The sequence below is a fragment of the Phasianus colchicus genome, chromosome 10 (assembly GCF_987193195.1).
Source record: "Phasianus colchicus chromosome 10, bPhaCol1.hap1.1, whole genome shotgun sequence".
NCBI lineage: Eukaryota > Metazoa > Chordata > Aves > Galliformes > Phasianidae > Phasianus > Phasianus colchicus.
The window spans coordinates 5,769,139-5,781,225 of record NC_143445.1 but is presented as its reverse complement, the minus strand read 5'-3'; the positions used below and the strand labels follow the sequence as shown (position 1 = coordinate 5,781,225).

General features: G+C 50.4%; 1 protein-coding gene across 3 annotated transcripts in view; it reads left to right on the top strand.

Moving 5' to 3' along the window:
* Window positions 1–12,087, top strand: part of HDLBP (high density lipoprotein binding protein) — a 35,404-nt gene that overhangs the window by 3,024 nt on the left and 20,293 nt on the right. Inside the window, exons 1-4 of one of the 3 annotated variants that reach the window (XM_031596477.2) lie at window positions 6,973–7,128; window positions 10,182–10,249; window positions 10,761–10,873; window positions 11,746–11,900. In XM_031596477.2, the coding sequence (XP_031452337.1) occupies window positions 10,798–10,873; window positions 11,746–11,900 (231 nt within the window). In that variant the 5' untranslated portion in view covers window positions 6,973–7,128; window positions 10,182–10,249; window positions 10,761–10,797. Of the gene's footprint in view, window positions 1–6,972; window positions 7,129–7,592; window positions 7,612–10,181; window positions 10,250–10,760; window positions 10,874–11,745; window positions 11,901–12,087 lie in introns of those variants that run through there. The other 2 variants (XM_031596479.2, XM_031596476.2) reach the window with 2 other exon arrangements.

Genomic DNA, 12,087 nt, shown 5'->3' with positions numbered 1-12,087 from the left:
TGCTAGGCTGGTAGTTAAGGCAAGGGTGTAATGTTCCAGCTTCAGATTTTGTTTCAAGAGCCCTTTTCATTTTAGAAATTCTTACTTTGAGAAGACTAACTTTGGGTTACGGGCTTGTCCTGGGTTGGTCTTAGACTTGATGGAATTCAGCTTGTGGCTTTATTTAGCTGTCTTTTTAACTTTAAAAGGACTGTTTACATCCTAAAATTCTGCTGTTAAAATCTCATGAGTTACACTGCCATTTTAAAAGGAAGAATCCTGCATACTTCATAATTTTAATGACCTTTTCCCACTGCCACCCCCCAGTCTTCTTTCCGTGAGGTAACATTGCCTCGAAGCTCTCATGGTGTGACTTCAGTGGAAGAGAATCTCACATTATAAAGGGAGTCAGGTTGAAGAGAGAGGTATCAATAAATGAGGAGAAGTTCTGGCCAAAGCAGGGAAAAAAGCTGCTTTATTTAGAAAATTTTGTCTGTTTAGAAGACTCCAGCTTGCTGGAAGATGTATGTGTTTAAGATTTTAATTATAACATGGAGAAGTAGCAATAAGAGTTCTGGGTTTATTCTGTCTCATAAGAAACTTAGGTATGTTAAAGCTGAAGGATTTTTTCCCTCAGTTTAGGTGATCTTTGGTGCTTGTCCATGCAGACTGGTTCTGACCCAGCAGCCTCTAGAAACAGGAATGTTCTTTCTAACAACTGACGTATTATACACATCCTTTTCTTCTAACCTGCTGGTGGGTGACTCTTCTCTCTTCTCACTTATGATTTGAGTTGGCTGATTCTTACAAGTATTTTGCAAATAATGTATTATGTAGATGTATTTGTATAGGTATATCAGCGTGTAAATAACTCTGATACATTTATGGCACTCAGTGCTGATTTCTTCACTTCAGCTGACTAAAAACATCTGGTTTAGTCTTTGTGTACCAAATCTGCTTTGTGCCTTTTGGAAGGGGTTAGGCAAGTTGCTTTGCACAGGAGGCAGGGGCTGTGCACTTAGGTATGCCTTTGTCTATGAGAAAACCAGCTGGATTTCTTCCTGCTGCTTTAAGTCATGTGAAGTGGTAGTGGTGTTTAGATGAAGGGAGGCAGAGGAAAGAAGAATGTGTCATCAGACCTGCTGCTGGGGACTGGCTGCTGGGGACTGGCTGTGGCCCTGCGAGTGGTAGGGGCTGGGGTGAGGAGCCACGTCCAGCTATAGAGGTATGAGAGAGTGCTTGTGCAGCAGCTGGCAGGAGAAACTGGGAGAAACCCGAGAGAGAAGATAAACCACAAAAGAGAACGGTTGGAGGAAATTGTAATGAGTTTAACTTCAGTGGAAAAATGGCACTGGAAGGAGGGAAGGGATTGGTTCATTGGCTGCAAGATACCAAGAAATGATGATTCACAGGAAAAGTTTTGCCTTTGAGCAGATCGAATAGCACAGTAATATTCGTGCACCCTCCCTTCGAGGCTGTTTAATTTAATTGTAAAGTAAAACGGGTTTATTTGTTGACGCAAAATGGAAGTAGTACCAGATTCCCTTACACTCAGCAGCACGGTGTCTGGAACTGTTTTCTGTAAATGGTTTTGCTGTCTTTTCTAAAGACTTTGCACCCGGGGAAAAGATCCGCTTGGGAAATGTTTGGGGATGGAACTGCTGTTAATGGGGGGAGTGGAGAGGTGGTAAGTAACCAAACAGAGCTCCTTGAGTGCTTTACATATGTACATCTGTCATAAATCTGGGTGATTCTGGTAGCAAAGCATCCGTGCCTATAATTCATATGTACAGCATGCAGTTTTGTCTGCACAAGAAATATGATTGAAATTTCTTGGAAATAAGTGCTGATAGTATAGCAATTGATACTGGTGGGCTGTAGCTGTGTACTTAATGATCCAACATCCCAGCAGCTAGCTGGATTTCAAGGAGTGAAGGCTTAGAACCTGGCAGTGTTCTGGTCATTGCTGTTCAGCCTGCAGGTCGCAAGGCCTCCTGTGTTCAGCAGACAATTGCTTGTTTGTGAGCTGCCAGAGAAGAGTCGTCTGACCCATGCACAGACCAGGTGATAAGGTTACCTATCAGGACTCAGGTTTTAAAGGAAGGCCACTGGTATCCTTATCTTGTACGTACGAAGCAGATGTGTCTAGCTTCTGTACAGCCAACCTCTGGCATATTTTTCATCAGGGACTGGATGAAAACCTTGCATCATTCAGATGTTAGGCTTCATTTAGGCCGCTGGTCTGTTGCAGGGGCATCACTCCTCTGTCCCTTACCTTATAGCAGCTGGGTTTGGTTGGCTGCTTTTTCAAATATTTTGTGGTGGTTTATCTGAAAAATCCTCAAAGGCCTCTTTCAGAGGAGTGTGTAACACCTCAGTCTGCTCTGCTTTATGTCACCATGTGCTGGCTCTCTTTCCTGTTGCTGCTGGGACTGGAATTCTGTCTGTCCCTGCATTTCTGGTTCTGTGAATAGGGCAGGACAGGATGTTTGCCAAAGGTGGTAACAAACACAGCCTAGGCCAGGCCATGGGATGGGAGCAAGTATGTAGGATGGATACACAGGCTGGAGCAGGAAAAAGGAAGAGAATGGGGGACAGCACTGCAAGGAAGATGCCCCTCTGGAATGCACAGGGAAAGCCAGAGAAAAGCCCCAGTGAGAGACTAGGAGTACTGGAATGACCTATCTACAGCCCTGGTGGGCAGTGGGCTCTGTGTGTCCCCAGCAGGTGCTGGGGGCTGCGTGGGCTGGGTGGTTGTCCTCCCCTGCCCTCCCTCAGTGCCAGCCGGGCCTCAGCTGTTTCCATTGCACAGCAGAAAGCAAATTTGCTGTTATCTCCATTCAGGTGATAAGGGAATCGAAAAGCTGTGTCGGAGGAGTTGCAAGGAGAGCCGAGGAGAACAAGTCAGAGAGCAGGCAGGGTGAGAGGAGGCATGGGGTGTGTTATGGTTGGCATGTTGTATGTGCTTGTGTTCTCAAAATGAATACCTTAGTGCTTCCTGCAGCCTGCTGGGACTCAATGCCTGGTGTGATGGGGACCCTTGAGATCTCTGGAACAGCTAGTTTGTAAATACGTGACTGCTGCTTAAAAGGGGAGCTCATTAAGTAGCACTGTGGAAACTTTTATAATGTTCCAGACCTGCTCTTATAAATAGCTTCAAGAAATGAAAATATTGAATGGATAGCTCTGTTTGTGGCAGAGTTGTGGTTAAAAAACGGGAGCAAACAAGCAGTTAGAGAAGTTTGGAAGTTCCTGGAAATTGAAGACGTTTTAAATGCTCTATTTTATTTGCAGACTTGCAGTGCTTTGCTCATCCAAGAGATGCAATAGCAACGTGTGGGTGGAGGGCCTGACAGCGTGAAGTATTAAAGCAAAAAAGATTGTACCTAAAGCAGCACACACATCCTTCCAGCCTAAGCCCATAGAAGAATAGGGTGGGTTATCAAAAGACATATTAAGTGTAAAATAATATTTGCAACAATTAGTGGAACAGGCTTTACTCAGAGCTGCCGCTGTCTCTTCTTTCATGGCAGGCTTAGAGTGGCCCTGCAGATTTGGAAGGGAAGACTGTCTGGTTTTTTCACTGTCAGTTTAGATCACCATGATGTAATTCTCTCTAACACACCAAGAGCCTTTTGCTTGGCCTAGTAGAGATTAGGAATTAGTGCTTGCCTGTGGATATGTTGAGCCCCTGTTGCGTGTGCTATGAATAGGACAAAGGGAAGTTGTGCTTAAATAGCTGGGGTCCTATGGTGGCCTTTGGAAGTGGTGGTTAGAGTCAGGTATTTACTTTATTGCCTTTTCATAGCAATTGCTGCCAAGCCGGGGATTTCTTTTTTGGTAATTCTGAACTATTCCTCCTCCTGCAAACAAATAACTGGCTTCTCTGCAAGTTTGTTTGATTTTTATGAGCTCTTTGAGGTTTTTGCTTGTCACAATGATGCTAGCTTTTATGGGCTGCGTTTTCAGACTATTTATTGTAACCCGAGGACAGAAGGAAAGAAACATCTACAAAGTAGGAGTGTCTTGTGGAGTTATGTGATGTGGGGAGCAGAGCATACCAGAGCACATAGAAAGTTTATAAAAATGGAGCTTCAGCATTCCCTTTAGTCTTCGTTATCCAATAAACATTGGTAACTGAGGAATCTTCAGAATCCTTTGAGGGGCCACGAATCTTGCTTAACTTTTTCTGTGTGATATCAGGAATCGAAGGAGCTGAGCAAGAGATAAAAATAAATAAAATTACATCTTATTTAGTTTGCTGTTTTTCTGACTGTTTTGTTCCATTTGCTTTGTCTCCTTACCTAATTAAGTGAAAAGAAGTGGCTGTTGTATTTATAAGCTGCTTTAAGTGGGTCCTCATGTTCTGGCCTGCGAAAGAGCAGCCAAACAGACCTGTAGGAGTGTGTGGGAGAGCACAGCAGCATATTTAAGCTGGGGGGCTTTGAATGATCTGTGGCAGGTAATGCAAAAAAAGGGCAAGCTCAGGCGTTGCAAGTCCCTTGCCCTTCCACGCTGTGTGATATGAGAGCTGCTGGCAATATTTCTTTGGGGGGGCTGGGGGAGAAGTTGCCACGTGTTCACTTTGTATTGTGATTGCCAAGGGAAAGAGAGCAGGGACACTGAGAAGGTAAACAAAAGAGCTCCAGCCCAGTGGCCAAAGCAGAGTAAAGTAAAAGTTTCCTTTTGAAGAATAGGAAGGAAATAGTGCCTGCTTTGTTCTGCAGGATCTCTGCAATCCCCACGTCTTGGCTAACCGTGATATTTAACCACAAGTGTCCAAACAGGCTTTGGGAGGTGGCTCCGGGTAATTATTGGCAGAAGATTTATTTATTATTTTTTTTTTTAGTGCAGGCAGAACAGATAGTGCTGCAGCATTGCTCCAAAGGCACCTGTGTAAGTCGAGCACACAGTGTGGTAATTATTTAAATGAAAAAGCACGTTCAGATCAGCCTAAACTGCCAAAATTGGGATGATAGGTTGCCAGAAAACAAGAAACCTTTTTTACTACTGGCAGAGTCAGGCATGGAAAGGCTCACCCAGGAGCTTGGTGCAGCTTTGGAGGTTTCAGGAGGTGATGGAACAAACCCCTGAGCACCCAGTGTGACCAGCAGGGCCCCTTTGGCCCGGGGTTGGCTGCCCTGCATTTCTGCCATCTCTCTCCTGTGCACCAGGGAAGTCATTTTCTGATTCTCTTCCCATTCTTGAGGCAAGTTTTGTTACTGCAAAGCAGCACAGGCTGATGCTCCATTCTGCTTCGTCTGTGTGGGTCTCCCAGGCAGAAGACCTGACCTCTGCCTCTACTTCAAACTTTCCAGTTCTTCACTTTGCCTATAGTCATCTCTGAAGTGCGGGTAGGAAGCTTGCTTGACTGGTGCAGGTGTTGTTTCTTTGAAATTACCAGACTTCTCTCCCAGAGCAAGTGGGAGGACTGCCCCTGACCTTTGCTTTGCCGTTGGATTGATTTTATTCAGCTGTCCATTGACTTTCTCCCTCATCTCTGAAATGGCATTTGCTTTGTGATAGCACCTGGCATCCAAACAACCTGCCATGGAATACCAAGTCCACAGTTCAAATCAGACTTTGTGTGCACGCAGCAAGGGCTGCTGAGAGAATCCCACCAGTCAGTGCAGTAAACTGGCAGCAGGACCAGGAGTGGGGCTCAGCCTCTGGACTGGTCAATGATAACCACTGGGTCTGGTGCCTTCGCAGTATTCCAGTGCCTGCTTTGCCCTGAACTTGTGTCTTTTTCTCTCCCTGCATTCACACAGCTTGAAGTTACTTGTTCATGTTAGAACTCCATTGCCACCAGTAAGTTGCTCCTGTTCTTATGCACTTTGCTTGCTCCCTTTGTGTAGAGCAGCCTCAGAAGGGCAGTGTGTAGTTGTTTGCTAGCTGAGGATTGCATAACTTTGTTGTCAGAACGCCCAGGAAATAAATTTGTCTTTTGAACACGCTTTTTGGCCTGAGAGGTTAATCACCTTGCTTCAGTATCTGCCCAGCTCTTCTGCTTGTGCAAGAGGAGAGCTGCCCTCTATAAAGAGCACACTTACAGGAGAAAGGCAAATGGTGCCGTGCTCCCCTGGGACCCCGTATTTATAGCACCTGGGTTACCAGGGACACAACACCTGGCTGCATGCCTTCCTGCCACCTCCCTTCCCAGTCGCAGCACCGCTGATTGCAGCTGGGCTTACTGGTGGGCTCACATGGGCTGCGGTTTCCCTATTGGATATTTGCAGCCTTCTGAAGGTGGTGAGATTGCACCAGGTGCAGCTGAGGGCAGCACTGTTCGGGCTGGTCGTGGTGTATGAGTGAGGAGAAGAGGAGGTGGGTCGGGTGCCTTTAGAAGTTGCAGTAAGAAAAGAGAATCTGGTCTGAAAGCCACTGGGATGCGTGTAGCACGGTCTCACTCAATGCCAGGCAGTTTTTAGGATATTGTTTCATGTGTGCTCTTTGTAGAGGTATGAGACACACAGAAGGATCTCCATAATTTGATCCTTAACTTCAAGGTAATGAAGGTTTTCCAAAGTGCGCTGTTGGCAGATGGCAAGGCAGGCCGTAGCGATGGCTTCAGAGCAGCATCTCCTGCTCTTTGGATGGGAACCCGAACGTGCTGTGGCACACGAGCGCCCCGTGTCCTAAATCCTCTCTTACTGTGCTTTTTAACGATGCAAAGGACTTCTTTATCCCACTTCTGCCGAGGGCCGTGGGTGTTTCGGGGCGGTCCTTCGTTGCGCGCAGTGTGGGGTGAGTACCCAGAGCACAACTGGGCGCTGATGTGTACGGTTTTAGCAGCGTGGGGCCGTACTGAAACAGGAAATCGAGTCGCGGCACAGGGGGAGCGCGCTTGGGTTGCTTTCCAGAGAAGTTTCTGGCGAGGAAAGGAGGGCTCTCCTCTCGGAACGGCGTACGAGAAGCGGCCGGAAGAAATCCCCGACAAGCTGCGGCTCGGCCCGGCGTTGTGCTGGCCGCGCGCTGCCGCTGCCCCGCTCCGCTCGGCGGCCCCGCCGGGAAGGGGCACGTCCCGCTGACGTGCGGCGCGGGGATTGGCAGCGGCCCGCCCTATATAGGGCCGCCGGAGGGCTCGCGCCGCTCTCCCAGGAGCGCTCCCGGTTCTCCAGCAAGGCGGGCGAGCGGCCGCGGGCCGGAGTGAGTCGCGGCGCTGCGGGAGGGCGCGGGCGGCGGAGCGGGGCCGGGGGTCTCGCGTCCTCCCGGGGGAAGCTCTGGCGGCCGGCGTGATGAGCGGGGGGGGAGGGGGCGGCGGCGCGGGGAGCGGGGCGAGGAGCGCGCGGGGGGCGCCGGGGGGCGGCGGAGCGGAGCGCTCGGGTCCCGCGGAGCGGCGCTCGGAGCGGCGCGGACACCGCGCCGGGTGACAGCGGCCCGGCCTGCCGCCGCCCCGCCCCCGGTGCCGGCAGTGCTGAGGTGGCGCTGGCGGCGCCGCCCGGCCCGGGCCCGCCGCCTCCCCGCCGCGCCCGGCCCGAGGCTCCGCGGGGCCCCGCGGGCCGGAGAGGAAGGGGCACGGCCGGGAACGGGCACGGCAGCCGCGCGCCCTCCCTCCGGGCGCAACAACGGAGCGCGGGCCGCGGGGCGGCCGGGCACGAAGCGAGCGCCGTGCGAGCACGGGAAACCGAGGTAGGGGAGGAGGCGGCGAGCGGGCGAGGAGGGGAGAAAACGCGCACAGAGCTCGGATTGAAGGCTGGCCGCGGCCAGCAGGCGCCGGTCACGTTGCGCGCTGCCGCAGGAAGCGGTGGAAGGGCTCCATCCTGCCACGCAGCAGCTGGCCGCCGGGAGCGAGCCAAGGCTGGGCGGCCCGGCATACCTGGGGCAGGCAGGAAGCGCGTAACGCCGAGCTGCCGACGGCTCGGACGGGCCGGCGGTGCGTGGAGCCGGGCGGAGGACGGCGGCTGGGTTGGCTGCCCGAAGATTTAGCCGCGTCTGGTTGTAGGCACCGTAACGCAGAATGCAAATATTTCAGTAAAATATCGCCCGGCTGCCTGTTTCTGGCCACTAGCTTTGGTTGTGTTGGCAGTGCAGCGTGAGACTTTGCTTTTGTTTCCCTTTATACAAACATTTCCGTACGGTAAGGGCTGGCCCTCGCTAGGAGCTATTCTCGGGATGATTTGTTCTCCCATTTAAGCGTGCTCCGAACTCTGAAGCTTGCTGTGGCCGTGCTGCAGGCAGACGTAAGGCTGGCGGTTTGGAACCCGGTGACCCAGCCAGCTGTGTGCTGGCCTGACGTGGCTGTAAGCTTAGTTTCAAAGCCTGCAGTGGGATGGTGAGGAGGTGTGGGCTTCAGACACAGTGCCTCTAACGTTATGTTTAAAATACCATTCTGATGGCCACCTCCAATTTTGGCCAGAGATGAATCCCTGAGGCCTACAGTATACCAGATGTTTGGGGTTACTGGAGATGGAAAACATTTGTTCTTAGCTTGCCGTATGGGTGACAAAGCAGAAACTCACGCGGGTAAATGCTGCCCTTAGATTTCTCTCTGAATATCTAACTCTGCTCTGAGGTGTTGCCTGCAAGATCTCCACAGCTGGCGTGGACACACTGAAACCAGCAGCTGTGCCTTGAGGTTATGCTTTGAGGTTATGCCTCCTAGGCTGCCGCTATTTTGGTGTAGTTTCACCGATTTCTCATCCTTCTCCCCCTCTAAGGAGCAGAACCAGGTGATGCTTCCCCAGGAGATGAGAACTATAACTGCATCCATGCCATTAGCAAGGCTCTGGCCAGAGCCTCGCAGCTGCTTGTGGCCTTTGGGATCCTGCTGGCTCCTGCCCTTGGTCCTGCTGGCACCTTGCCCTGAGGCAGCGGCATCCTCAGAGTGACCCAGTGAGCTGAAGGCGGTGGTGGCAGCTCTGTTTGCTTGGTGATGTGATCCTCAGTGTACCCACGGACAGTGAGCAGAGTACAAGCATTTCTTCCAGAGCAGACAACCAGCCTCCCTTTCCTGCACGCCAGCCCTGCAGAGCCTCTGTGTGCTGCAGAAGCTGTGCTTCGGGCAGCGCGGCTGGGAGCTGTCACCTGGCAGCAGCAGGTCGCTGGAGAATTAATTGTAACATTAGCTCCATTGCTCAGGTGGGGTGAAGCAGGTGGAAATTCCCTGTGTGGCTTTCACTGAAGTACAGATCAGGTCCCTGTGACGCCGGTGCACCGCTGCCCTCCTTTCCTCCTGCCTCTGTCACCTATTCTGTCGCCACATCCGCGTGATGCAAGATGCCACGTCAGAGGCTCAGTTCTTTGGAGGCTTTTCTGGCACACTGGGAGGCCAGAAATGGTGAAGATCAGTTTCCTGGGAAGTGCAGGAGCTCGCTTTTAGAAGCAGCACCGCAGGCTTTGTGTAGGAGAGGGACCTGTTGTGCCACAAGCACTCAGAGGCACTGGATTTCAGGAGGCTGCAGGCCCTGCAGGAGCACACACGTGCAGCTGGGGGGTGTGGAGGAACTGCTGTACATCTGACAGCGTGTACTTTTCAGGCTTTTATTTTCTTATTTATATTCCCGATCAGTGCTGCAGATGCAGGAGATATAAAGCTCCCACCAACAACCTATTTATTTCAGCATGCCTTCAAAACAGTCCATGTAAATCACTGTGGGTTTTTTTTTATTTCGGAATGACAGACCTGGAGCCAGAGTTCAGTGCCTGTTGTATCATCTTATTGCAATAAAAAACGAAGATGTGGACTGGCCAGCAGCTGCATGTGGGTAGTCCTGAGCGTTTGCCTTAGTTTGTGAGGACGTCTGTGTTGATTCACCCAAGCTCCACTAAACTACATTCCTAACTTGTGAGCGATGGCAGTGTTGTTGGCAGATTTTCAGGTTGTTAGTCTCCTCTGACTAGATGTCAATGCTCTCGCTGCAACCCTGAAATTTCATGTCTACCTTGCACATTTGGTGCTAATTGACTGTATTTTTGCCTGTACTGCATGGCTGCTCCTGCAGCTGGTGTGATGAAAGGGTAGCTTCCCCAGGCTTCCTGCTGTGAGGGCCAGCAGGCAGCGGCGTTGTCTGTAGCTCCAGTAAAGTATGACAGGTAAAGTGTGGTGAGATGTGACTCAGTAGGAGAACATTTTGGATAGGATGCAAGTTTGAAACACAGTGCAGCAGTGCTCTCTTGCAAGTTACAGTAACACGAGTGTCATATTTTCCTGTTGTCTTGGAGCAGCCGCATAAATATTTTTCTTTTCTTTTTCTATAAAGCAAAAGCTGGCAGGCTGACAAACGGGCAGCTTACAGGACGGACTCTCTGGCTACTGACCATTTAGCTGGTAAGTTCCTATTTTGGGAGTGCCAAAGATCTTGGTGTTGCTAAGCATGCTTATCAGAGTGGCTTTCTGAGCGTATCCCCAAATCAGCAGGAGTTCAGACACTTAACTAAGCCATCTTCAAGAAGAGGCAGAATCCTGGGCCTCTTTCATTTTCTCTCCAGGATTACACTATGGTCTTGGACTCACTGTCCAGACTTTTTGCACACCTTTAATAATAGATAAATTAATTAGAGTATCTTGTAGCACCTTCCATTCTCCCCCTTTCCAGTGACATTCTTAAGTTGTGCATCCTCTCCCTTCTTAATGAAGAACTCTGCTTTTGGTGTCCACTGTTCTGTGAGTTCCCATCTGGACTAGTAAGAGAACTGGGCAGCTGACTGGCACTCTTGGTAGCCAATTTCACAATGCTGATTGAGAGTGCTTAGCATGCTTTGTCCTCCTGGGGGTGATTCTTGTGCCCCTCAAATGGTGTTGGTAACAGTGCCACCACCTCCTCTCTCTCACTCTCCAGTGGCATACCCGGATTGTGTGTGGGTGGGAAGTCGACAATGAGCTCCGTGGCAGTTTTGACCCAGGAGAGCTTCGCTGAACACCGCAGCGGCCTGACTCAGCAGCAGGTGAAAGGTGAGAAAACAGCTGAGTTCCTGTGCTGTGTCTCTAAATGTAGACAGGGCTCCTTGCTATTGCAGTGCTCGCTTCAGGCATCTGATTCTCCTCAAGTGTGCAAAAGTTGCCTTCTCCATTCCTGTATGGGTGGCTCACCACACACTCTAGCTATCTACTAATGGCAGCACCATGCAGAGCCTGGAGGAAGCGAGCCCCAGATCTTCATGCAGCTCTGACTAGCAATTCTGTTGACTGTGAGACAGGATACATGCAAGAGTGGGGCACTGGGCTGCAGTGAGGCCTCATTGGATCGGTGTGCTGGACTCAGTCATTTCCTTCCTTTGCTCAGCCAGGTGCTGGGTAAAATAAGTGTAACTGGCTGGCTCACTGGCGCATTTCTGCACCCGTCCTCCAGCTGCCAGCTGGCCCACTTGGCACAGTGCAGCACACAACTGAGTTGAGCATAATGTCCTCATACAGGCCTTCCCTGGAGTCTGCCCTAACTGTAACACTTCTCCCTACCTTTCCCTTAGGTGTGTGTTTGTCTCGCCCCTTCTAACCCACATTCCTTTACATTCTTTCTGCCCAGCCCGTTGTCCCCTCATTAAGCTTCTCTTTACAAAGTTTGCAGCAATGTGCTGTTTTCTGCCACCATTCACTTGCACATTCCCTTTCTGCATCAGGCAAGGCGAGTTGGTCATGGCATTTACTGCAGACTGCTGTACTGAGTTCAGTTGTGCTCCAGAGTTGGCTGTTCCACAAGCATAACTGCAATAGGATTAATAGTAGTGCACAAGTCACTTACTTTCCCTTGTTAATGTATAAATGTGCTTGCAGTAGGGGCATCTCTGCCTGGAGAGCATCTCTTTATCCTGTTTGCTTCACTTCAGTTACAGCTTTAAACTCTGAAGAAGAGAATGATCCTCCAACCTACAAGGAAGCCTTCCCTCCGCTCCCTGAGAAAGCACCATGTTTGGAAGCTGCCCAGGAACCCTCTGGTCCCTGGAGCAAGATCCGACCGATAAAGGCTTCTGTCATCACTCAGGTTGGTGGGAGCAGGCACCCTATCTCCTCCCCTTTTTCTTTCTTCCAGAAAACAGGTGAAACAAAGCTTTCCTCAGAGCATGAAATCCTTTGTGTGTCAGATTGGCAGCCACTTTGCCTCTCAGGGCATGAGGAAAATTGCACCTGAGACCTAGAACTACTCTGGGAGGAGAGGAAAACTGTTGGAA